This window comes from Orbicella faveolata, unplaced genomic scaffold (genome assembly GCF_042242905.1).
Source record: "Orbicella faveolata isolate gen_17 unplaced genomic scaffold, um_ofav_v1 contig_13, whole genome shotgun sequence".
Taxonomy (NCBI): domain Eukaryota; kingdom Metazoa; phylum Cnidaria; class Anthozoa; order Scleractinia; family Merulinidae; genus Orbicella; species Orbicella faveolata.
The window spans coordinates 25,838,769-25,865,195 of record NW_028301540.1 but is presented as its reverse complement, the minus strand read 5'-3'; the positions used below and the strand labels follow the sequence as shown (position 1 = coordinate 25,865,195).

Below are 26,427 nucleotides of genomic sequence, written 5' to 3'. Positions count from 1 at the left end.
TTCAACAGAAAACCCATGTATTTTATTGTCATGTTTCCTCCACTATATATTAACATAATTCCATGTTCCACTAACACACTCCTGATATATTCCACAATCCCTCACTTTGCTCTGACGAAGGGCTAACCTGAACGTTCGAAACGTCAGCCTCACTGGACTTCAAGTCGATAGGTAGCAAGGTGACTCAACAGTTTCCTTAGAAACTAACACCTTTGACATATCGGTGTAAAGGCGTCACTACTGTATACACGTGTATAGAACTGCCTTGAAGGTGAAAGCTATGGTTAGCCAAATGTTGCAAAATTCAACAACTTGGACCTTCATATTCAACAACTTATATTTATGTTCAACAACATATATTTATATTCAACATTTTATATTTATATTCAACGATACGCATTTTCTTTCAACTTCAACCCAAATTATTTTCATTCAACAAAAATATTTGTTCAACTTCAACCAAAAATAATATCATTCAACAAAAATATTTGTTCAACTTCAACCAAAAATAATTTCATTCAACAAAAATATTTGTTCAACTTCAACCCAGATTATTTTCATTCAACAAAAATATTTGTTCAACTTCAACCAAAAATAATTTCATTCAACAACAATATTTGTTCAACTTCAACCACAATTATTTTTATTCAACAATAAAGTTCCCGGACATTCAAAATAGTCATTCAACAAAATTCCCCGTCCCACCCCCTGAACTACCCCGAACGCTGTCACAAATCCCTAGTGTTTTGGGTACCCAAAACACTGAAAGCGTAAAACTGATGCAAGTGAAATCATCCATGATTCTGCTCAAAACCCATTTATCTTCTTACGAAGCTTTGTCTCAATAAATTAAAGCGTTCTTTAGCTTGATATAAACACAATACGTCTCTGAAAATAGTCGCAATTCATAACAGACTGTCTGATCCGAGTCCGCAGTTATAACGACATATAAAACCGAATTCACGCGCCAAAGATCCTTGTATGAACATGCGCTTGGTGCCTATCGATAACCCTTGAAATGCACGTTATTCAAAACGAGAAAGGCGCTTTCTAAACCTCCGATAGTGCGGCGATTAAAATCAATATGCGAACGAACGGCCGTCACGCAAAATGCAGGTCTCAAGCTGTGACCGACCTCTGTATGTGTTGCCTGTCGGAAATAAACTCTGGCTTAGACTTGTTTGTCGTTCTTTCCTTTACCATCCCTCCTAGTATATGTAGATTTTGCCGGAATATATAAGATGAAGATATAAAAGGTTTGCTTTGCCTTTTAATCCTCGGTCGATTTGGCTACCCTGAATTAAAGAAACGATAACAAACAAGCATATTGGAAAGGGATACCCATATATCACCAGGGATTTAAGTATCCCACTTTCCCAGTGTTCAAAGGACGTAGTCTTGTCTACTTTATTTGCATTTTTTATAGAATTGTCTCCGAAGAAAAAAACTGCTTTAATGGCAAAATCTAATAGGAGGGATGGTTAAGGAAAGAGCGAGAAATAAACAAGTCTAAGACTTTCCCTGTATCCAAGGATTAGCCTTGTATATACTTTATTTATATTTATTTTGGTTTTGTCTCCGAAGCAAAAAACTTATTTCATGGCATAGAGAACTGTTCCCCGGCAAAATCTACGTACACTAGGAGGGATGGTCAAGGAAAGAGCGACAAACAAGTCTAAGCCAGAGTTTATTTCCGACAGGCAACACATACAGAGGTCGGTCACAGCTTGAGACCTGCATTTTGCGTGACGGCCGTTCGTTCGCATATTGATTTTAATCGCCGCACTATCGGAGGTTTAGAAAGCGCCTTTCTCGTTTTGAATAACGTGCATTTCAAGGGTTATCGATAGGCACCAAGCGCATGTTCATACAAGGATCTTTGGCGCGTGAATTCGGTTTTATATGTCGTTATAACTGCGGACTCGGATCAGACAGTCTGTTATGAATTGCGACTATTTTCAGAGACGTATTGTGTTTATATCAAGCTAAAGAACGCTTTAATTTATTGAGACAAAGCTTCGTAAGAAGATAAATGGGTTTTGAGCAGAATCGTGGATGACTTCACTTGCATCAGTTTTACGCTTTCAGTGTTTTGGGTACCCAAAACACTAGGGATTTGTGACAGCGTTCGGGGTAGTTCAGGGGGTGGGACGGGGAATTTTGTTGAATGACTATTTTGAATGTCCGGGAACTTTATTGTTGAATAAAAATAATTGTGGTTGAAGTTGAACAAATATTGTTGTTGAATGAAATTATTTTTGGTTGAAGTTGAACAAATATTTTTGTTGAATGAAAATAATCTGGGTTGAAGTTGAACAAATATTTTTGTTGAATGAAATTATTTTTGGTTGAAGTTGAACAAATATTTTTGTTGAATGATATTATTTTTGGTTGAAGTTGAACAAATATTTTTGTTGAATGAAAATAATTTGGGTTGAAGTTGAAAGAAAATGCGTATCGTTGAATATAAATATAAAATGTTGAATATAAATATATGTTGTTGAACATAAATATAAGTTGTTGAATATGAAGGTCCAAGTTGTTGAATTTTGCAACATTTGGCTAACCATAGTAAGCCCTATCCCAGGGCCACTCAAAACAGGCAAGGGCTCGGTTACCCGGCTGTGAGTAAGGAAATATTGACGGTGCTAGTCAACTAGTCAAAGTCCTTCCATACGTGAAGCTGTTTTTCATGTGATAAATGTGAGGAAGATGCCGTTAAGGATGCTTCTGAGGTTAGTATTAGATTTGAATTTGAAATTTGTGAAAATTCCGAGTAGTGCATGGAACAATTGATTGTAAACAGACTGTAATACGGAACGAGAAAGTTGCGTCATCAATCGAACACCAAACTGACTTGGTTCGTATACAAGATCCTAAGCTTTACAATGCATAACATCTTAAATGGATGCTTCAGTTCCACATGTACAAAAGGACAGAAAATGAGCCGATGCAGGCAACCCAAACTTTAACTATTAGCATGGTCATTGTTTGATTGGTTGGCCTGGTTTCTTTGGTTAAGACCCGACGTTTTCCTATTCTCGATTATAAATGCATGGCCTTTACATTACAATGGAAGAGAGACGAGTCTTCTCCTATGAATTCAGTTTCTTTCCCCATACAATTCCTTTTTGCCTGTTTTCGTCACGAACCATTCACATAGAGATATATAACAGGAAAATCAGTTTTAATAACGGAAAATGCCGCAAAATCATAACAGATATATGCAGCATAATATGATGACATCGATTAGTAGGCCACAAAACTTTTGGTCGTCGATTAACCAGTGATCATCGCCAATAATCAATAATAACTGTGCTAATATTATTAATGACTTCCACTTCAAAGAACGAGAGAAAGTGCAAACAACTTTGTAGGTCTTTGTAATCATCAAATGCAAATCATGCAATGTTGCCACCACAGTCCTTGGTTCCCTCTGTTTGAAGAAATCATAGAAAATGCTCCTAAGATGCTTAAATTTTTTAACATCTTAGAGGGAGAACAGTATAACATAATGGCTTTTTCAAACCTTGAGAATAGGCCCTTTGCAGCTAAGCCATCACGTGACCTATTTTTCATAAAATTATGGGCTATAACTCAATGAATGCCAGAAATGGAACAAGCATGTCAAAAATATCAAAATGGCCGAGTTTGAAGTCCCCATCATTAAAGAAGGAGATTTTATGACGGTCCGAATTTTTAAAAGGAGAAGAAGATTTGTATGGAAAAAGTTGCTGGAGAGCAAGACCTTGCTCTCCAGCAACATTTTACATACAAATCCTCAAAATTTTCCAAAAATTCAAACTGTCATATAAACTTACTCTTTAATTCCAGGGGCCTCAAACTTGGCCATTTTGGTATTTTCGATACGCTCTTTCCATTTCTGGCATTCTTTTAGTTATAGCCCATAATATAAAAATTTTCTAGGAAACATTTGGTCACGTGACCCCAGCTGCAAAGAGCCTATTCACCTGCACAATTTCCCAGCTAACAAATATGTCCAGATGATACAAGTATAGGGGCCCTGTTAGGAGGGTTACCCATGCCCACACCACCCCCTCTTCACCTCCCCTCCACCCCCCCCCACCCTCCCCCCACCAGGGCTAAATTTCAAACCACTTTCAGAAGTTCCTCATATCACTGTCAGAATTTTGACACACATCACGTACCTGTAATTCTTTCTTCATTTAATCACCCTTTGACACTGTTTCAAATGCCATTTCACATTTGATGTTAATTTTTGGGGAACTGAATCTCAGACTAGTCAAGTGGGAGAACGGTTGAGTGTGTGAGGTCTGTTTACTTCTGCATCTCAGTAATAAAGATTTCTCCGTTTTTGTACTAGCTTTCTGGCCAATGAACAAGTTGTTGAAAGAGTAAGTTTGCATAAAATATGTTGCATAAATTATCACTTGTAAATTTGAAGTTTGTGTACATTGTGACAATTCAGGTAGCAATCCTGCTATCTAAACTCAAGTGCTCAGTATTTTAATTAACTTTATTTAATTTAGTGGTTGCATGTGTATCTACGATATAACACATTGAGTATATCAGTGTTACTTGAACTTAACTGTTTCTGATTACCCCATGGTCTCCTGTTGAATGATAGAAAAATGGGAACCATCATCATTCCTTCAAACTCCTGAGGGCTTGGGGGTGGGGGGACAGGGTAGTCAGAGGGGTCAAAACCTCCCACTTCACATATCCTGCTCTCCCAACTCCTGCCCTTTTCTGTCCTGCTCCCATCCCCTGTAAATTAGGAGACTCAAAACACATCCTAGTCATTCGGCCACTTAATTCTAAGACGTTTCCTTTGTTTTTAGACAAGTTGTATTCAGCCTTGCTCATTTTGCTTACTTTTTTTGACAGCGTATGCACCACATGTGCAGTCATGCTGCTTTACATTTCATGACCTGACATAGCCACTGTAAATTTCACTGGAAGTCATCCCTTTTTTTTTTTTAGCCCAAGCACAAATTTTGCATTTCTCTCCCATCCTCCTCTCTTAGAACTCCTGCTTCTTGTTCGTTCCCCTCCTGCTTCCCATAACCCTCCCACCCCCTATTTTTCTGGGCTCCCATTCCCATGCCTCCCCCCCCCCCCCCCCACCCACTGGGGGAGGGTATTGAACATAGCAGGAGCTCATTCTCACACAGTTGGTTATGATTGTCTTCATCTTTTCCAAGCTCATTTAATTTTTAATTAAAATCCTTTTTGTCGGCAGCTTGCAAATACGTATCCCATACGTCGTCTTGCACAGCTGACTCATTACACGTACAGGCGCTTAACCTTGTGGGGTAAGTTACTTAATTCCTGGGTATTTGTCTTCCCTCAAATTAAATTAGCGGTTTCTGATTGCTGACCTCAATGAACTTCAAACAGAAAAAATCACATTGTATAACTGACTAAACAAACATGATTTTTAACAGTCTTTGATTTGCCTTCAAATTACTTCTCTTAGGGAATGATGCCCTGGATAAAGCAGTCAAATCAAATGAGGCACAGGAAAGCATTCGAAAAAATCCTCAAGTTTCAAAAAGACTTGTCTCCTTCACAAGAAACTTTGTCAAGAACATTCAGAACGAGATAGAAAACAACCAACAGAGACCAAGATAACAATACTCTAATATCATTTTGGAAAACCTAATCTTGTCTAAAATGACACTCGGGTGTTTCATGTATGTGGTTTATCTCTAATCTGGTACATGTCAAGTGGTTTGATGTTGGGTCTAGTCGTCACTGTGCTACATGACAGCAGGCCACAATTTTTTTAGCATAGTCTGGTGACCAGTGGAAGAGACGACAGAAAACCTTGAGTTTGATTGGTAGTATTGGCCATTGTTATTTTCACTAGACAAGAGAATGCCCAAGTTTGTAATTTGCCGCAACGGCTGGAATCTGAAGATGTACAACGGTGCTGGAATTGATTATGTAATGAAGAATTTCATTGCAACTGACATTTTCATCAGTCCATAAATTGAAGATTGTAATGAACCTTTTTAGCTTGGGCAGTTTGTCGCCCCATTTCAGACCATGTGGTGATACTCGTGAGAATTATTGCTTTTAAATTTTCAAATAGTCACATGTGTATTTATGAATGAATAATTTTTAGATGGATAAAAGAATGCTCTAGAGAATATCACGTGGGAAACACACCGCCAAAGCTAAAAAGGTCTTTGGTTTCTGCTCTACAGTTTTCAGTAAAATGTGCTGAACTTGATAGCATTCTCACTAGTGCTGTAGCCAACATTGTTTCTAGTTAACAAAAATGTATTTCTTGCTAGTGTATTGCTACTTTAAAGTGTCAACCAGCTGCATTTAATCAATGTTCTACTGATAATATGTCAACAATATTGTTAAAGTGTACTATGTTATACTAAATAATATTATTTGTAAATAAATTGGTTTGGACTACCAAAACATCTGTAATATTTTAATACATGTATAGCCTGTGTGGCAGGTGTTCATTATTTGCAAAAGCACACGAAGGGAATGGAACTGCAGGCAAATGCAAAAGAATAAGAAGCAGGGAGAGGGGCAAAAACTGAATTCCTTTTCTCCCACCCCCTCCCACTCTGCTTGCTCGATCTCCCTGCCTGGAAAATGGTAAGGAAACGTCTGCTATGCAGGCAAACAAGTTTGGTACACTGTAACTGAAAAAGATGACAGAAAGCTTGTGCTTGTTTGATAACCTGCTTATCTAGTTTTCTGGGGTGTTGGCAAGTAATAGCATCAAACCCAGCATTGAACCTAACAACATTAAGCAAAGCCATTAGCAAATTGAGAAAAGAAGGGAGTCACCACACCCTCTGTCCTTCACCTGTCCAGTATGCTACATGAATTCAGATGATTCACTACCCATTTATTTGCCATCGCACCAGTGAAACTGCCATATATGAAAGCTGCTACAAATAACTGGAATACTGGAGACTCACTCTATCTTGCACCCAGGGGGGGTACTCCCTCATTTGGCCTACAAGGGGAAGTGCCGCTGGACCGGGTGTGGTTTTTTGGCCTCACTGTCCTGAACAGGGTATGCAGCTTTACTGGCATGTCCTAAACAGGGTATGATTACACGATCTGCACCTGAGTTTACATCTTCAAAGCATGTTCAAAGGCTAAAGTAGCAAAACTTAAGCCACTTTACGATGCTCTCGTGGAGTATATCGTGCAAACCCTACTTGCGACTCCACTGTCTTGGTCTGTTATACACTTCTAATAACCATTAACCCAACTGACACCTACTTGAGCAAAAGAATCATTGCAAAAATAGCTGCTAACTTTGATTATAACCGATACGTTACTCATAGGTTAGGGTATGGTCCATGTTCTGTATTTTTGAGAGCTCAAATGCTTGAAACTTTGATTCTTTAAGTTTTGATTTTTCATCAAAATAATGGGTACTGGCCACTTTTTGGAAAGAACCAGTTGGGAAGACTTGAACAATGGTAATGTGTTCTCCATCAATAACAAACCCAAGAAAGCAAATCCAAACCAAATAGCACTTACCATTTATAATTTCCAGTTGTTTTCCATTCATGAGAGACTGGAAAAATTAGCAAATGATAAGGAAATTTATGACATTCCATTATGATCAAAAAGAGAGGAGCACCTCTGGAAGTAGTCTATAATAATTTATTTCAGAACAGATTTTCTCAAAATATACACCAACGATTCAGCAAGTTTAAACAAAGGAAATCAAAACATGATGGTGTTTGGAGATGTGATCTTTCAAGATCAGATCTCCAACTGTGCTAATTTTATTCTTTTTTTTATGATTTAGTTCTTCGTTTTCTCCTTAGTTATAGTTTTAATTGAGAAGATACAAAGTTCCTCATGAAAAAAGAACACTGCTAGGCAGAGTATTTTCAACTCTCTTCTTCATGTTTGGAAATGCAGTCAAACATTTCATATATCATTTGCAGAAAATTGCTGACATTTTCAGATTTTTTGGCTGAAATGATGATTCCAGCTGCCTTTTGGTTACAAGTGGCACCATTATCAGAACTCACTAAAAAAATATGAAATTGTTGTTTCACCAGAACATGGAGCTAAAACTATCAAACAAAGTCTGGTTGCATGTTCATTTTTGTTGGAAGAATGCTATGAAGCAACTATAATGATGTATTACAGAGCCTTCTGTCTTAGCCCAGTCGTTTCGTTTAAACAGTAAATGGATTGAGCTTGTTAAGTAGCAGCAATTCTCTCAATTGTCTTCTTGTAATGTGCCTCCAGTTCTTGGTAGACCTGCTCAAGGTGCTGCATTCGTTCATGTGGAGTCTGCAAGTTTACTGTGGCACTCATTTCTTCTGGCTTTAAAATGAGTTTTAACTTTTCTAGATCAGCTTTCTCTTTCTGAAAAAAGAAATTTTTTTTATTTAAAAGTGATGCAAACATATTTTGCTGGAAAAATATCAGATTTTCAATGGAAGTGAAATTGTGATGAAAAGTCACTAATTTGCAGCACCCGTTGTTTCCAACTACATTATAGCTAGTAGGCGACAATTCGCTGTCTCCAATTGTTGAGAAGGATCATGAATTTTTGGTTTAGAATGCTACGAAACATCTTTTGAAATTTTTATGACTTAATGTAGAAAATTCGTGAGAAGAACGAACGAAAATGGCTATTTCATGATTGACTGCGAGATGGGACTTGCCCCAGATATACATGTAACCTCCTCCAACTTTTGGGATTAGCTGAGCACAAAAGCAAAAATGCGATAATTGTATGCTATGACAATTTTATCTCAGAAGGTGTGAGTTCCTATTCAATAACTTCTTTTCATTAATACCTGAAAAGGAATATTGAGCCTCTTCTTTACTTCAAGCCTGTAAGACTTGTATTCCTCAGGATTACTAAGATCTGTGACACGAAGTCGCAGAATTTCGTATACTCTCCGACATTGAATCTGAAGGATAGAAATAGACAAGTTGATGGTCAATCAACAGGCGCAAGAACCTTGCAAAATACCTGCTGAATCAGTGTGAGGAAATTTTAATCTTTACCAAAATTTTGCATAGGAATGGCTCTTTTTTCACAAAAAACTACAGGCAGGATCTAAGATATAGTGTACAGACCAAATGTTGCAACACACAACTGAGACCTAATGGTTACTATGCTGACCCTGGTTGTTCAAAGGCTGGATAACACTATCCACCAGAAAAATTGCTATCCAGTGAATAATGATTTATCCTGCGGATAGTGTAATCCACCTTTCGAACAACCCAAACAACTCTAGTTCAGTCAGATTCAATTGGTGCTTCGCGCTAGAAGATTGTTCACTTCTCCTAAGTACAAAGTTAAGCTTGACAGTTAAATGAAAACTACTGGCACCAAAAGAAACATAATGGCGGTATTTACCTAGAAGAATAATAGTACATCTCAACAAACTGCATCTGAGACAAAAACAGCCAGTGATGTTGCAATTCTAATTTTAGATTTAAAAGCCTTCTCCACCTTACTCACAGGACCCAAAGTTTCTCTTTCCATGTTATTACTTACCTTGTTGATCTTCAGCTCTTCACGGGCCTGTTGCACCATTTTATCGCTGAAACCATTGCACAGATTGTCTGGTGCAAATGCTGAGAGTTTACTACAGTCCAAAGCATCTACATAGTCCCGTAATCTGATAAAGTCATAGGAAGGTTCCTCAACTAAACACAAAAAGGTAAAATACAAATTATTGTAATAATTATTAAGCTTTCAGCTTGACAAAACATTACTAACACTGCCTTGCAAATCATTTTTACATTTCAACATTTATTTTTGACTGAGGAAATGACTTCATTGTGATTGACTGAGACCAAGCCAATAAATAGTTAATTTATCATTTGGACTGCAGTGCAAATTCGTGCATGCGTTCATAATTTTCTCAGATATTTAATAAATAAATAAAACAAAGAATACTATGAAAGCTCGAGCAATTATGGACTTACACCACTTGTGATATTTAAAATTTTTTTCAAAAGGCTTGTGCAATTGTATAGTTCCAGAAAATAACCCCACCTCTGTCAAGGAAGGGTTTTTTTCCAAATAGTACCCCCCTCCCTCCCCTCCCCCCTCCCCATTCCTACTAAGCTGTTTGTAATAATTACCTGTAATGTCCAAGACTTGCGGATCTTTGATGTAGAATCTATCAACGGTTTGCAGCATCTCAACTAAACAAAAAGTAAACTATTTTTAATGTATAAACATGACGCACTGCTGCACAGAGAGAAACATGCCTTGGTACCACCCTGTGCATTTCGGCAGGAAGTTTGGGCATTCATCAACATCATCATCACCAAGTCTCTGCACACCAGTAGGTGCATAAGGCCGAAGTTTGGGCATAACCTGAGCATAGGTAGTTTGGGCATGCTCCAAAGATTCCTTCAATTTGCCCACTCTTCCACCTAAGAACAGGCTCCTCGGCAGGTTATAGGACAAAAAGAAAATTGCTGCAGTCTAGTTAGGAAGATCTCACAGCTGATATGCGACTACAAGAAAATTTCTAAAAGTCTTTTTAAGACAAGTAAGCTTCAATTTGTTTTTTTTTTCATTGACCAAAGTCACTCCTCCTCAGTTTTTTTTTTTTTTTTTTCATAAAACTAAGGTGCCTCGGGACCCCATCAATACTATTTTAAGATACTGCTAAAAATGTTTGTTTTGTCAGAACCTTTACCACATAGTTTTAATATCATTATTCTGTTGCAATGGCAACAAATTCATATGTTACATATTTGTGTGTATATATGTGTTCTTTCCAAAAGTAAATCTTTCACATTATTGAGGAAGCTACAATGTTGGAAGATAGCAAGCCCTGTTTTATTGAGGAACACACACACAGCTGTACAAACCTCCATGGCCTTGTCTTTGAAAAGGAGGAAGAATCAACATCTGACTGCAAAACAAAAATCAACATAATTATGAGTTCCAATAGGAACTAGACACACAGACACATTTGTTAAGGCAAGGAGTTTAGAGTAGCAGAGTAGCATCGATATGCTAGTCTGTGAATTCAAGAGTAAATAAAGTTTATGGTGATGATGACCGTGAGAGTTAGAGTCATAAGTTAATGTAACGACCCCAGCAAGGGCTTGAACCCAGACCTCTTGATCCAGAGTCTAAGGCACTGGGAGATGTAATGAACATAAAATGAGGGAAAGACCAGTATACCAACCTGATGCGTGGTCTTATCTTGTCTGGGTATGCATAATACTGATAAACAGTCACATAGCCTGCAACGCTGTAATACGTTTCTCCTGCTTCCTTTCTCTTTTCAAATCTAGAATGAAGAAATGAATTTTTTGTATGGCAACCAGTGTAATTCTTGTTCTAAAGCCTTAGACCTCATAATAATTACTGCAAATGAAGGTGGCACCAGCTTTGTATTATAAACAATTCCCAGTGCGTTGGGCACAGATGTAAAAAGTCTTAGGTACCTGTGAACTTAAGCTTGATTTCCTCTGCATTTCCCAAATAGCAGCTGGAAAATCAAGCCTACTGTAAACTATATCAAGTTGTAGTGGAACACCAAAACTGAATTATGTGTTTCAGTTAGAAACAATCTCTAATCAGCATAACATACATGTACTTACAAAAGGAAATAACGCCATCTTTCATCGTCAGAATCTGAAGAAGTAAGAACAGCAGATATTGGACAATTATTTATCATTGACACTTGAACTAAGACATCACAAGGACTGAAAGACCAAAATCTGAACAACTGACAGAGCACCTAGCAAGCAAACAACCGAATGAGCAAGCAACAAATGAAAAAGATAACTCATGTCATACCTATATAGGATGATCCATCAATGAACCACAGCACAAATGGCTGCAGTCTATCATGATAATCCTTGAGTCTTGGTGTAGTTACATCAGCCTGAGAAATTCAATGATAAATAAATATTCTATAAAGTGTGGGAATAATGCTCGGATGTTTGTGCTTGAACATTCAGTTATCTGTTCCTAAAAGCAAACAGTTTTGCAAGAGTGGAGCTCAAGGAAAACTGTGAGCTTTGAGGAACCTTTTAGGAATGGATACGTGCATAGCAAGGGAATTAAATCCCGAAAAAGTCAATCCTTATGCCCTTTAATTTGAAAGAGCAGAAGGTAAACCCCAAGTTGGAAACTTATATAAAAGAGACACGTGTGAAAACCCCAAATGAAATACATATTAGAGTATCACATTTTGACGGGGGTAAAATGACTGGCTGTGAGGATGATTTCGCCTGCCTGGTTTGACATCTAGAGGAAAATTTTTGTTAAAAAGAAGTTCAGTTCAAAAAGTTTTGCCCGCCTGTGAAAACCAGCTGCCCTTCGGCAGATGAAACCGCTGTTTTGTGGGTGTGACTTAAAGTAATTTTCATTTCTAAGAATTACCAGTTCCTTAACCGAACATGACTAAATTACTTTACCTATAATGTATGCAGCGATAATAGTATTACCTTGTAGATTTCATATTCAACATCACTTTTCTTGTACGAATGCAACAAATCTCCCATTGGCCTGAATTTCCCTTCATCAGGAAGTCTTGCAATAAACTCATCTAAATTTGTCAGACATCCTATTCCAAACAATGATGACAGGTGAATAAATGGGATGATAGTAGAGCCTACAGAGTCTTAGTCTAAAGGCAGCCTTTAAATTATCAGTCTAAGAGAAAAATGAATGTTCATTGTTTGAATACAGTTTGAACAGCCTTTAAGAAAGTTGATTGTGGTGTACACTGAGTTACAAGCAGTAGTCACACTTGTGTAGACCAGCTCTAAATACACAGTACACAATCTGCATGAACCACATATGGGTGTGGTTGCTGGTCTACTGGTTAGCAGGTTGGACTCCAGATCAAGTGGTGCCAGTTAGAACCCGGGTTGAATTCACTCTTAAGGTAAACACACAGAATGGGATACATCCCTGCAACTAGTTCCTGCAGCAAGTCACAAGGGACAACTCCCTTCATGTAAAATAGCCATTTTGTCAAACTGTTGGATCATGTACACTAAAGGTATCCATGGTCGAGTGTCAATTGATACCCTTGATTGACATCACTATTGACACTCGGTCGACACTCTATCGACACTTGATCAAAAGTCAGTCGATAGTCGGCCAAGTGTTGATTGGCTCATATGAATCGATCGAAAATTAGTCAACTCTCACCTGTCAACTGTCAACCGAGATGTCAATGGTTTGTTGATTGAGTGTCAACCAAGGTGTCGATGGAGTGTCAATCGAGTATTGATCAGGGCTATTGATCGACACTTGACCACGGATGCCTTTAGTACACATGATCCAAAAAATTTAGTCCCTACTACTTGCCAAACTAAATTTTAGCCTACAAACGCAGGCATATTTCCAGCTGTCACTTATCTCTGGAAATACATCTACATTTGCAGGCTAACTGAATTTAAAATAATCATGTTTTAGCTTAGCTAGTCTCCGCAGCAGTTTTAACTCTTAAGTTTCTGATCTTACCAGCTGGATATCTCTCTGCAATAGTGCTCAGAACAGGGTCCGGCTACAATTACAAAAAAGACAAGGTTTCAACAACAACAGCCTACATCATCATTTCTCTTCTTTAGCACACCAAACTACAGGCTGGTGAAATGTCAGATTTTACAATCCAAAGCAATTTTTAACAGACCAGTTTTTCTGCTGGTCAAGTTTGGTCACTGACAGGTAATTTAAAAAAAAAAATCTTATACAACTGTTGGTATCTAGGAGGTTAAATCAAACAAATTTGACATATGTTCCTTGATTTGTCATTCCTACTTTGTTAAAGTTTTGCATTTTCAATCGCAAAAAAAACACTATGCCAAGTTTGATTTTCTCACCTCTACTCCTTCTACGATCTTGCTATTGACCTCACCATCATGCTTCAAGCCCATGTATGTTAGGAGAGTACCAGAATGGTAATACAACTGGAAACAAAACAAAATAAAGCTTTTTATTGCATAACTAAGACAGCTGAGAACCAATAACTAAACCAATAACTTGTAACCCAAGCTTGTTTGAGACAATACTGGGGAAATATTGGCCGTGTAATATTTTCTATACAAACCCCCCTGTGCTCAGTCTGTACTATCAAGACCACACTATGGCTCATGTTTTACCAATACAAACCTAGCCTTACTCTTGGTTTTAAAAATAAATAGCACATTAGCCAAAACCAAAACGTTGCTAGGTACGTCCTTGCAAACAATATGGAGACCTCACAAAATGCATGGGGATTGGAGGAAAGGGGGAGGGGGGGGGGGGCTTTGTGGGGGAGACCCTACCTGCACTTCCAAGTTATGGTAACCAAAAATTGTTTCACTGCAAGGAGAAATCAGAAACAAGGGAAAAAAACATAGATAAGTGCAGGCCAATAGACAGATGAGCTTATGTTACAACAAAAATCATCATGAAAGTTTTAATGAATTCTTTTACACAAGCCCAAGCTATTTATTTCGGTCATCAATCTTGCTGAAAATTTTCAAAGCACAAAACAATTGACAACCTACTTGTATACCAGTAAGTACAAATGTCAGACAAAATAATAAATTTTGGCCGTGTGCAGCTTAATATCCCATTTTGGCACTTGGTTAAGTCCTTTCCCTGGAGTTTCATTAAAATTCTCAGCAAGAGGGTAACTGCTTTTCACAGGCAAGCAAAACTGTTTGAAATAAACTTCTTTATATAAAAGAAAATTCCACTAGATGGTCAAAACAGGTGGGCAAAATTATCCTCATAGCCGGTCAATTTGCCTAGTGCCCGGCCCTTAATAAAACCGCTGCCTTCCAATCTGTTGGATCTCAGAGAACCATATATATTCCATCAGCCCTGTCAAAATGTTTTGTAGTACTTAGCAGTTACAGTTTGTGTTTGAAGTAAAGCAATGAGAATTAACAACAAGAATAACATTTCTTTTTTTTTCTATGTTTATTTATTGGGCATTTCTAAGGAGAATTTTTTGTTGTCATTCTCAATTTCAATAATTCTGGATTCCGGTTTGACATCTCTGCTGGTTCGATAGCCCAAGGCTAGTAAAAATGAGGTCAGGCTAGTAAAATGTAAAGTTCAATAGCCAGCGGGCTAGTAGAAACATTGACAGAATTAATATTTATTTCATTTGTTTAAAGTTCATAATTGTTAAAGAGAACAAAAAACGTGAAATTGTAAGGATAATATTAACAAAGAAAGTATAAAAGTACCCTTCTGTGGCGTCTTTCTTGGTCTCGCGTGTCGATCATAAATATCACTGGAACCCAGACCCTATGCTTACTGGAAAAATTAAAGTACTCCCAGGTTCTCTCCCTACCCATCATGCAACGCCTTGCACATCGCCTCGCAGCTTCAAGCGATTGTAGAGAAGATGGAGCGATTTCTGTCAAATTATAAAGTAGCACCGCCAAGCAAAAAGGCAAAGACCAGTGAAACAGAACAGGAAAAAAGCAGGAAATATGAGAGCAATAAAAGGAAAAGAGCATTTAATCCATTGTGGAAAGAAAGTTTTTTGTGGCTCCAGTATCATGTTATGAAATTAAACCCCAAGGATCTTTCTTTTCATGTATGTTGAAAGGTGCAAAAAGGGAGGTTAAAATAAAGCCTGAGAGGGACACTGACCTGGGCCACAAAGTTGTGTTTTGGGCTAGTAAATTTCAGAAATCACTAGCCTGGTGGCTATTAATACGGCTGATCAGATGTCCAACCCTGCATCGTCATTGCTTAAGCTCCCTCATGTTCCTGGAAAGGTTGCCAGCCAATATCAAGTTACCCGTCCCACCTCTACCCACAACCATTTTTCTGCATGGTCTATCGGATCACCAGTACCCACAATGTTGTGCTACATGAATGCTTGCCCAAGAGTACAAATTTGCAAATTATGGCTTGAATGAGAGGTTAAAAATGGTTATTAATGTTTATCTTTTTTTTTTCTTTTTTTTTAATGCTTGGCAATTTCTCCACCACTAAACTACTTAATTTCAAAGAAGGAATATCTCGCATGCAACCAACTCACTTGTCTCCAAAGAACTGATGTGAAAATGCTGGGTAGAATCCTTTATCCTTGTCAAATACATCCTTCTCAGATTTAACTGAAAAGGAACAACGAACACAAAACAAACCAGTAAATTCATAATCATTGATATTTGGTCTCGCCACTACATATTTATTTTAAGGCAAATGAGACGTTGATCACTCCTAATCATTATTGATTATGCAGCTAACCTTCAAAAAGTACCTTCGTAGGCTTCATTTTGTACAACTGTACAATTATTCCTTTCTAAAATCAACGCAAGGATTATTTTTCGCACGGTTGATCTTGAAAGCAGCTCAACAGTTATGTAAACAATCTTCAAATGTGTGAAACTGGTGCAATATTCATGGAAAATGAGGAATGGACACTGCATTTTGACATGTCAGCTTTCATGTATGCTTACCGAGTTTGAAGTGAACAGCTCTGTTGGAGTCGCATTTGTAACGAGCCAAGGCCTGTTCCACCAGAGGAACTAAAGTGAGAGCAACAAGAATATCACCCCATTGAAAGAGAAACGAAATTCATGGTCAAAATGAAGCTCTTTAGCAACAAAATATCATAGAATATTGTCAAAATCCGAACTAACCCTCCATCTTGGCGTTCGCGCGCTTTCCTGCTCAAATGAGAGAATCCGCTGTTCAACGATATTGGTTGTAGTTTTTACCCAGTGTCCTTTGCTAAGGTGGAAGAGGGTACGGTGGTACTCCCCAAAGTTTTACTGTATGGGTGTGCGGCCGGAACCTTGAAAACCTTACCCTATTTCAGACCAAAATCTGTGACTTTGCATACTCTATTTCAGACCTGAGCTAAAATCGATACTCCATTTCAGACCTCTAAAATGACTACACGACTGTAATATATGACCGCAGCTAGACAGAACTGGCTTCCATTTGCGAAAATATTTGAGAATGGCTACAAATTTGCTAATGGTGTTGCGGAAAAAATTAGTTCCAAGCCATAGTGAAAAACATACCCTTTTTCAGACCAAAACAGCTAAAATCCCATACCCTTTGGGGCCGCAGATACCTATATAGCCCAAATAAGGGAGTAGCCCCACAGGGGAATGGTTGAAGCCACCTGGGAGCCCTCTTTAGCAGACAAACTTATCATTGTGGCCTGATAATGCTTTTAGATCATCATATCACCGATATTTTGCTAGAACCGAATCTTAGGTTAAGTAGCTAAATATCTCTGCGGCAGAGGACACCATCAAAGGCGCTAATGGCTTTCTAATTAGAAGTGTAAATTCCAAGCCGAAAACTTGGATCATTTGACTTGGTTTTTGCTAACTAGTTTTTAATACTTTCATGTGCTTTCAGGCGAAATAACAAATTAAAAACAACTGATGAGGAAAAATGCCCAACGTTTCAATGACGTTCAATATTCGGCAAGTGAACCAGTAAATTATAATTTTTAAAAGATTGTTTTACAGCTTCAGATACTCAGTCTTTTCTTTTCGGTATCTCTGCATCTTAGACCCCTCATCCTCCAGGGAGGGAAGGAATTGGTTTGAATTCTATTTTTTTTAAAAAGATAAATAATGATAAATAACAACTCAAGTAATCCGGGCCAAACGACTGTCCTGTGCATTTGGTACAAGGTCGTAAATGTTCTCAGCAACTTTTTCAGAAGTGAATATTTTTCAAGATGTTTGATGGCTTCGCTTTTATATAAGCTTCCGTGCTCTGAAACACTTGAAAAATTGCCTCATGAATCTAATGGACGCTTGTGCGCTGAAAATTCGTTTAGGGGGTAATTATCACAATTATGACATGAAAACTGATTAGATAACCATACCCAATAAATGGTAAGGAAAAATAATATTTTGGTCACTAATGTGATAAAGCAACCAATTTTTAAGTGGCCTGTCGCTATTCTATTCCTAATCGCAACATACATCTTGGTTGTCTAATTTTCTCAGATCATCCCGAAAATACGATTTCTCGCAATCACGCAAGTTACGGATCTTTCAGAAAAGTCAGAAGCTAGTTATCTCCTTGGGATTAGAAATTTGCCCAGTGAACCGTCACAATGCTTAGTTCCTTGCCCCCAAAACCGTCACAATACTGATAGAATTAACTTTTCATGTTAAATTTAATGGAACAGAAACCACCTGCATGGACTAGGAATGAAAATTTTGCAATGTTTTATTTAGATGTTTGTGCTAGTGTTAGGATGTACGGTTATCATTCAATCCCGGTATCAAAGGACTTTGGAATGAGTGAGCTGCAGATTGACGGTTCCAGATCAAACCAAATTCAAGTAATTGATATCATGTTTCGGGCTTAAATTAATTCATATATGCTCAGAATGTTTGAAATCATAAATAAGAACTGGCCAAAAACCGGGCATATAATTCTGCTTAAAAATAAATTGTTAATATTCTAATTCTTGGCCCTGTTCCTAAAACCTGCCTTTTCTCCCTCTAATTCTGTTACGACATGTCTATCTTTTGATGAGTCTGCTGAGCTGAAGTTATCCCCCTAGCGCTAGCATTCTACTTAGCAGTATGATATTTTTGATTTTACATATTCAGAATTAATCCAAGTTGTATCGCAAGAACACGTAAAGCTTTCAAGCAGGTGCGGCGAAAGTGTATCTGCTAGCTACATGTTAACTCAGCTGCCTCCAAGAGAATTAACGCCATTTTCAATGTGTTTTTAATTGCGGTCGAAATAACTGATGGTCTGACACAAACAAGTATACTTTTTGAGAAACATCATCGATCAAGACCACAACTACCCAAATTTAAATTAAAGCGTTCAAGAAGGCATGAAGAAATAATAGCACTATTTCTACATTGGACTTGATAACTGATGCGGCCAAATGCTTCTCTCCAGAGCGAGATTGCCAGGTACAAAGTTTCAGGTGCACGTACATATCTCAGGCGTCAGCTAAAAATAGAACCGGAAACTCACGCCCACAAGCATTAATTTTCATGTGTAAACACCGGGCATGGAAAAACTTTCTTGAAATTCACGCTGTAATTTCGAGGGTCAAGGCAAGTCTGGATCTGCAAGCACGATGACCGGATCGATAGAAAATTTAACGCTGCTGAATTCAACTGAAGAGGAATGTATACCTTTCACCCAGGAAGATCCCATTTCTACAACGGCTATCAAAGCAACTTGTTACACTGTGTTGATGTTGCTTTCTCTTCTTGGAAACGCGGCGATTATCGCTATTATTGCAAAAAACAGGCACATGCGAACGACAACGAACTACTTAATCGCAAACATGGCCGTGTCAGATTTATTGATTTCTGCATTTGCAGTACCGCGAGAAATGACGGAAATCTTTATCGGTTTCCGTGGATGGCTGATCGATGGTCTAGCTGGTGCAGTCCTTTGCAAAGTTGTTTATTTCTTCCAAGACATCTCCACTGCAGTCTCGATACAAAGCATCGTTATTATCACATTGGATAGGTACATTGGAGTTGTTCAACCCTTTCGTGAGCCTATCGTGACTCCGAAACGACGCAAATTTGTTATTGCACTGATATGGCTAATATCAATGGGTTTACACGGCATATATTTCTACATGGCGCGTCATCAGCGAGTCAATGGAATCAATATTTGCTTCTTCAGCTTTGAGCCAGCATTCGACCATCTGAGTGCCTCGAGAATCCAGTTCACAATATTTTCAGTGTTTCTGATCGCCATCCCTTTGACAATCATAACCGTTTTGTACTCACTCATATTCAGGGCTTTGAGAAGGGAGAAGTCCTTTTGGCGAAATTCTTCCTCCTCGCTGATGAAAACACGACAAAAAGAGAACACTAAAATAATCAGAAAAATTCTAGCAATCGTATTTTTATTTGTTATTTGCATACTGCCTATAGACATCCTAGGATTTCTATTTCTTTTCGTTTGGTACAAGAAAATTCCTTGCGGTATGGACCAATTGAGTTTCGCAGCTAAGTTTATATTTTACGCCAACGCATCACTTAACCCGTGCGTTTATCTCTTTCTAAATGACAGATATCGCCAAGGGCTGCGAAATCTTTTTAGAAAGGGCAATGAATGCTTTCCTCGCGAGGGCGAAGCAAATGACTCCGAATTGAAGACATTGTAGTTTTTACAAAGTTGACACAAAATAGCGTCAACATATCAAATTGATGTCCACATTTACAGAAAAAGTTGTGCGGTTTTGACAGATCGTGTTTTAATGGTTTCTTCTGGGTCATTTTTTGCCCACTTGTTGTGACGTTTTGACGTTTTGTGTAAGTGTAGAAGAGCATATGGATTTGCTGGAGAGCGCGAGATAAGATTTTAAGGGTTCTCTGATAGGTCAGAAGTGGCATCATTAAAAAAAAAAAATTCTGAATAGTAAATATTGGTAAGGTCGCCAGATAACGCTCATTGAAAATATAAAATATAACTATCGTTGTCACAACGTTCTAAAGTGGCACGAAAAGTATCTTTTAGCTTTTATATTAAATATAGTTTAAAAAAAAAAAATTAAATCAGCGAAAATGTTTACTTTGCACCAAGTCATCGTATGTATGGCGCGCGCAAACAGACTTGTGCTAGCTGCAATTTTCTAAGTACTGTACGTAAATTATTTCTTTCCCTAAGATCTTGGTGTGCGTGCGCTGAATAGTTTTAGCGTTAGTATTTTGCTCCTTTTAGTTATTCGATAATTGCGCGTTATTCATTTAAAATTTACGGTTTTTCGTAACTCTAAACAGCGATCATTCAATTACCAATTGTCAACGGACCACCGATTTCTTTTACTATTTTTGTATTTCTTAAGGCAATCCTGAAATATTTGGTTTTTGCATGGTAAACTGCGATTTCTCTTTGCTCTTTCGAAGCTTTTATTGGCTCAACTTCCGGGAGAAAATTAAAACTGATATGTTTTGTGAATGCTATATAAATCTCCATTTCCACTTTGCACGATACTGTGTGGTACATTTGAGAGGTGAGTGACCGGCTTTTGATTTTGAATAGTAATCTATTATGTGGACACCGGCTTGAGTCCCTAAATTTTCTTCACGCATTTACTGTAAAATAAACCTGCATTCAGCGGACGCCTCTGTTAAGGGGGTATGGTACCCTAAAATATGGCGATGTTCATGAAAAATTCAATTTCTTGGAAATACGAGACTTAAGACCCTTGAGGACTTGTCAAAAACATTTTGAAACGATCTTGCCGAATTCCTTCCAGATGAGTGTGAAATTTAAGGAAAGTACACAGTGGTATAAGTTTTTTCACGTGGCAACGGCCATAGCAACGACTGTTTACTATAAGAATGTGACCAAAAATATAGATTATTTTTAACTTATATGAACGAAACTATTTAGAAAAAACTTTTAAGACATGTACAACTCGATTGGTATAATTATTTGTGAAAAGCTTTGCCTCGAATTGCCATCACAGGCTCATTCATTTCCCTTATGACAAGGAATATTTCCCACAACTGCAGTAACTTTTTACAAAATAGAACAACCATTGCACCCCCTCCCCCGAGATCCAATCTGCACCCCACCCCCCACTATTTGTGGCTCGTTAAATGCTTAATACTTCGTGTAAGAAACTTAAGGTGCATTTTTCTCAAGAGTTTACTTTTGTACCGACTGACTTCGCGCCAACATTTCTACTTTGCAAGGTTTTTTTTAGTAGAATTTCTGAAACTTGGACTCATCAAAGACCAGTGGTGTCGTGATGATATAAACCGAAAAAATCGTAACATTTTAAGGTCTGTCACGTGACATGAGATGATTTGTCCACTGGGTGTGGTAAAAAATAAGGTTATTTCCAAATAAAGCTGTAAAAAGCACTGAAAATAAGAGTTAACCGTCAAAACTTAGGTTCATATCACAGAACAAACCAGAAACTTACATGATATGCTTATTTGACAGTCAATTCTTGTTTTGTAAAAGAGCAGGAAGTGTTGGTGTCAATACTATAAAACACTCTTCAAAAGGCTGTGGCTGGTTTCCATAGCAACCATTTTGAGTAAAACTCTAGAAATTTAATTTCTCTTCTTGAGTGCAATAGCACACAATTGATCTTTCTTCACCATATTTAAACAAACTTTTTGGTCCATATTGAGGGTACCATACCACCTGAAGCAGTCGCGGACACCGGTATTAAGCCATTTTGTTACACAAAACCTGCAATGAGCGGACACCTCAAGCTAGGTCTTTTTACTACTCATTCGTTTTAAAGCTAAGTAGATTATTCCAGATTGATGCATTGACTGACTGGACATTGTGCTAGGAGCGGTCTTTGATCTTACACTGTGTTACACTGTGTTACAAAAAGGGTTAATAATTAACTATTATTGCTGAACCTGTTTAGAGCGGACACCCTGTATTAAGCGGACACTGATGAGTGTCCCAAAGGTGTCCGTATAATACGAGGGTCCCCAATAGGTTTGGCGGGATGCGGGATTTGCCTTTTTTTCGCCGTGATATTTGGGATTTGAGCTGAAAACAGGGGCGGGAAGCGGGAATTACAATTACAAGCGGGAGCGGGATTTCGTGTTTTGATAGGGTTGGGATGCGGGATTCGCGAGAGGAACAGAGTGGGATTTACAAGACCTCATAAATTTTTATTGACCAGCGCAAAATTAGTGCAGTGATGTGATGTGATGTGATCTGACGTGACGTGATGTAACTTGATGTGATCTGATGTGACGTGACGTGATGTGATGTGATGTGATGTGAGGTGAGGTGAGGTGATGTGAAGTGATGTGAAGTGATGTGATGTGAAGTGATGTGATGCGAAGTGAAGTGATGTGAAGTGATGTGAAGTGATGTGATGTGAAGTGATGTGAAGTGATGTGATGTGATGTGATGTGAAGTGAAGTGATGCGATACGAAGTGCTGTGATGTGAAGTAATGTGATGTGAAGTGGTGTGAAGTGATGTGATGTGAAGTGAAGTGATGTGAAGTGATGTGAAGTGATGTGATGTGAAGTGATGTGAAGTGATGTGATGTGAAGGGATGTGAAGGGATGTGATGTGATGTGATGTGATGTGAAGTGATGTGATGTGATGTGATGTGAAGTGATGTGAAGTGATGTGATGTGCTGTGATGTGAAGTGATGTGATGTGATGTGAAGGGATTGAAGGGATGTGATGTGATGTGATGTGAAGTGATGTGACGTGACGTGATGTGACTTGACGTGACGTGACGTAATGTGATGCGAAGTGAAGTGAAGTGAAGTGAAGTGATGTGATATGATGTGAAGTGATGTGAAGTGATGTGATGTGATGTGATGTGAAGTGATGTGATGTGATGTGATGTGATGTGAAGTGATGTGATGTGAAGTGATGTGAAGTTATGTGAAGTGATGTGATGTGATGTGATGTGATGTCAAGTGATGTGATGTGATATGAAGTGATGTGACGTGACGTGATGTGACTTGATGTGATATGATGTGACGTGACGTGACGTGATGTGATGTGATGTGAAGTGATGTGAAGTGATGTGATGTGATGTGAAGTGATGTGATACGAAGTGCTGTGATGTGAAGTGATGTGATGTGAAGCGGTGTGAAGTGATGTGATGTGAAGTGAAGTGATGCGATACGAAGTGCTGTGATGTGAAGTGATGTGATGTGAAGTGGTGTGAAGTGATGTGATGTGAAGTGATGTGATGTGATGTGGAGTGATGCGATACGAAGTGCTGTGATGTGAAGTGATATGATGTGAAGTGGCGTGAAGTGATGTGATGTGAAGTGAAGTGATGTGAAGTGATGTGAAGTGATGTGAAGTGATGTGATGTGAAGTGAAGTGAAGTGAACCGATGTGATGTGATGTGAAGTGATGTGAAGTGATGTGATGTGATGTCTTCCAAGATTTTATCAACTTAATAAATGTAGTAAACATAAATGTAGTAGTAGTGGTAGTAGTAGATGTGATGTGATGTGATGTGATGTGAAGTGACGTGATGTTAAGTGATGTGATGTGATGTGATGAGATGTAGTGTTATGTAATATGAGCTAATATGTATGCAATGATTTCATAACCAGTAAAAAGTTTGTACGAGAGTCTATGTTTTCAAGGCAATGGCAAAATGATTGTAGTCTTCAGGTGTACAAGAGAAAGCATGAAAAAATTTAGGAAACCCGCATACAAATTTTAGGCATCGGGCAAAAAATACAACCGGAGAAACTCACAACCCACAATAATTTCTAGAAGCAACCACCATTGCCCCTCCCCATGTAAACAAAATATATTTGCTCGCTGCAATTTCAAGGGCTGCTTCCTCAAAGTCCCTTGGATCCACAAACACGATGAACGGATCGATAGAAAATTCTACGATGCTAAATTCAGCTGCAGCCGAATGTATTTCTTTCACTATCGAGGATCGCGTATCTACAAAGGCTATCAAAGCAACTTGTTACACCGTGCTGATGTTGCTTTCTCTTCTTGGAAACGCGGCGGTCATCGCTATTGTTGCAAAAAACAGGCACATGCGAACGACAACGAACTACTTAATCGCAAACATGGCCGTGTCAGATTTACTGCTTTCTACATTTGCAGTGCCGCGAGAAATTGGGGAAATCTTCATCGGTTTCCGTGGATGGTTGATCGATGGTCTAGCTGGTGCAGTCCTTTGCAAAGTTGTTTACTTCTTCCAAGACATCTCCACTGCAGTCTCGATACAAAGCATCGTTGTTATCACATTGGATAGGTACACTGGAGTTGTTCAACCCTTTCGTGAACCTATCGTGACTCCGAAACGACGCAAATTTGTTATTGCACTGATATGGCTAATATCAATGGGTCTACACGGCATATATTTCTACATGGCGCGTCATCAGCGAGTCAATGGAATCAGTATTTGTTCCTTCAGCTTTGAGCCAGCATTCGACAACTTACAGTCTCTAAGAATCAACTTTATTATTTTATCAGTCTTTTTGATAGCTATTCCTTTATCAGTTATAGCTGTTCTTTATTCTCTCATATTGAGGGATTTAAAAAGAAAGAAACCTTTTTGGCAAAAATCTTCTTCTTTACTAGTGAAGAACCGACGAAAAGAGGATACTAAGATTGTTAGGAACGTTCTAGCAATCATAATATTATTTGTTTTTTGCATTTTACCTATAGATATTGTCGGGTTTTTATTTTTCTTCGTGTGGTACGAGGAAATTCCTTGTGGTATGGACCAATTGAGTTTCGCAGCTAAGTTCATATTTTACTCCAACGCATCACTTAACCCGTACATTTATTTCCTTCTGAATGACAGATATCGCCAAGGGTTGCGAAATATTTTTAATCACGGCAAAGCTAAAGAATGCTTCCCTCGCGAGGAGGAGATAAGTGACATTGAAATGAATGCTGTGTAATTTATGAAGTTTTTTCATAGTTCATTGTGAGTAGCGTTTCGTCAATATACACTGTACTGTCATTTGATAATAAAACTGACTACATGGTTTTCAAGAAACATTATGGTTGTTTTATATCCTTGTCGACGGTCATTTTCTGGCTATACGCACTTCAAATGTTTTTCGCTGGGCGCGCATTGATTAGTCAAATATGGTGCCATTAACAAAATTCTAAACCAGCCCGAATTTCAGCCGCCACCTTTCCACTGTAGCTTTTTCTAAAAGTAAGCAAACGGCCAGAGGAGATGGCTGAAATTTAGGTTTATCAGTTTTAAGGGCTATAGAAAACAATTAACTTTCCATCGCTACTCTTTTCAGCTCTTTTCTCGGTTCCACGTTCTATACATCACAAAGATCAATTTCAATGCAAATTGTTATCGAGAAAACGCGTTCTGAAAAATGTTACTTCCCCACGGAAGTTACATTTTCAAAACACGAAAACAAATTATCTCGTTTTCCAGCTGTAAGACTTGGTAAAACGAGTTAAATTGGTGTGAAGGAAAATCTACGTTTGCTCTTGTGAATTCAATTGACTGCTGCAAGTTTTAATTTTTAAATATACACCTTCGTTTTTTTGTCAAGAGCTCGGTTGCTGAACTTATACCGAACACTATACTGTTCGAGGTAAAATTGTTTTTCTTCTTGCTATAAAATGTATATCTTAGTTGTTGATTACTCAGTTTGCATCCGTGCAAGCGATGCTGAGGTCAATTTATAATTATAAATGATGGGCCGAGAAACCAGAAACTGCAAGGGACCGCATAAGATAAACGCTGCCAACGTAGGATCTACATGAGATCTGATCAGCCAAAAAAAATGTATGAAGACAAACAATAGATTGCAAGGCTGATACTACGTGAAAAACGTTTCGAGACACCAACATGACCAACATGACAAGAATCGATGAAGTAGGATCGCAACAGTGGACAGCTGTTTCGCCCTTCTTGGGGTTCGTCAGCACTGTGTAGCAAAGATATGTAGTGTCTAGACTTTGAGCAGTGTCATAGGGGTAGCAAATGATTGAAAATTGCTTGAGTGCAGATGACAATGGGGCACGACTCAAAGACAATTGAGTTCGAAAGCCAGG

The 26,427-nt window shown here is 38.3% G+C and overlaps 4 protein-coding genes across 4 annotated transcripts; 3 read left to right on the top strand and 1 right to left on the bottom strand.

Moving 5' to 3' along the window:
* Positions 1 to 2,613: 2,613 nt before the first annotated feature.
* LOC110058650 (protein NCBP2AS2 homolog) lies at positions 2,614 to 6,420 on the top strand. The gene is made up of 4 exons (XM_020765307.2): positions 2,614 to 2,735; positions 4,346 to 4,376; positions 5,225 to 5,297; positions 5,462 to 6,420. Exons 1-4 carry the CDS (start codon positions 2,713 to 2,715, stop codon positions 5,614 to 5,616), a joined length of 282 nt encoding a protein of 93 aa, XP_020620966.2. The 5' UTR covers positions 2,614 to 2,712; the 3' UTR covers positions 5,617 to 6,420.
* Positions 6,421 to 7,621: 1,201 nt separating this feature from the next.
* On the bottom strand, positions 7,622 to 16,649 carry LOC110058647 (histone acetyltransferase type B catalytic subunit-like). Its single transcript, XM_020765302.2, has 15 exons — positions 16,585 to 16,649; positions 16,402 to 16,470; positions 15,981 to 16,056; positions 14,260 to 14,296; positions 13,816 to 13,902; positions 13,457 to 13,499; positions 12,430 to 12,548; positions 11,777 to 11,864; positions 11,578 to 11,611; positions 11,160 to 11,264; positions 10,837 to 10,880; positions 10,096 to 10,158; positions 9,503 to 9,654; positions 8,793 to 8,909; positions 7,622 to 8,355 (listed from the first exon to the last, which is right to left on the bottom strand). Exons 1-15 carry the CDS (start codon positions 16,589 to 16,591, stop codon positions 8,188 to 8,190), a joined length of 1,209 nt encoding a protein of 402 aa, XP_020620961.2. The 5' UTR covers positions 16,592 to 16,649; the 3' UTR covers positions 7,622 to 8,187.
* Position 16,650: 1 nt separating this feature from the next.
* On the top strand, positions 16,651 to 20,486 carry LOC110058649 (substance-P receptor-like). Its single transcript, XM_020765305.2, has one exon. The coding sequence runs from the start codon at positions 19,023 to 19,025 to the stop codon at positions 20,070 to 20,072; it is 1,050 nt and encodes a 349-aa protein (XP_020620964.2). The 5' UTR covers positions 16,651 to 19,022; the 3' UTR covers positions 20,073 to 20,486.
* Positions 20,487 to 23,771: 3,285 nt separating this feature from the next.
* Positions 23,772 to 25,385, top strand: LOC110058633 (neuromedin-U receptor 2-like). Its single transcript, XM_020765286.2, has one exon. The coding sequence runs from the start codon at positions 24,246 to 24,248 to the stop codon at positions 25,299 to 25,301; it is 1,056 nt and encodes a 351-aa protein (XP_020620945.2). The 5' UTR covers positions 23,772 to 24,245; the 3' UTR covers positions 25,302 to 25,385.
* Positions 25,386 to 26,427: the final 1,042 nt, after the last annotated feature.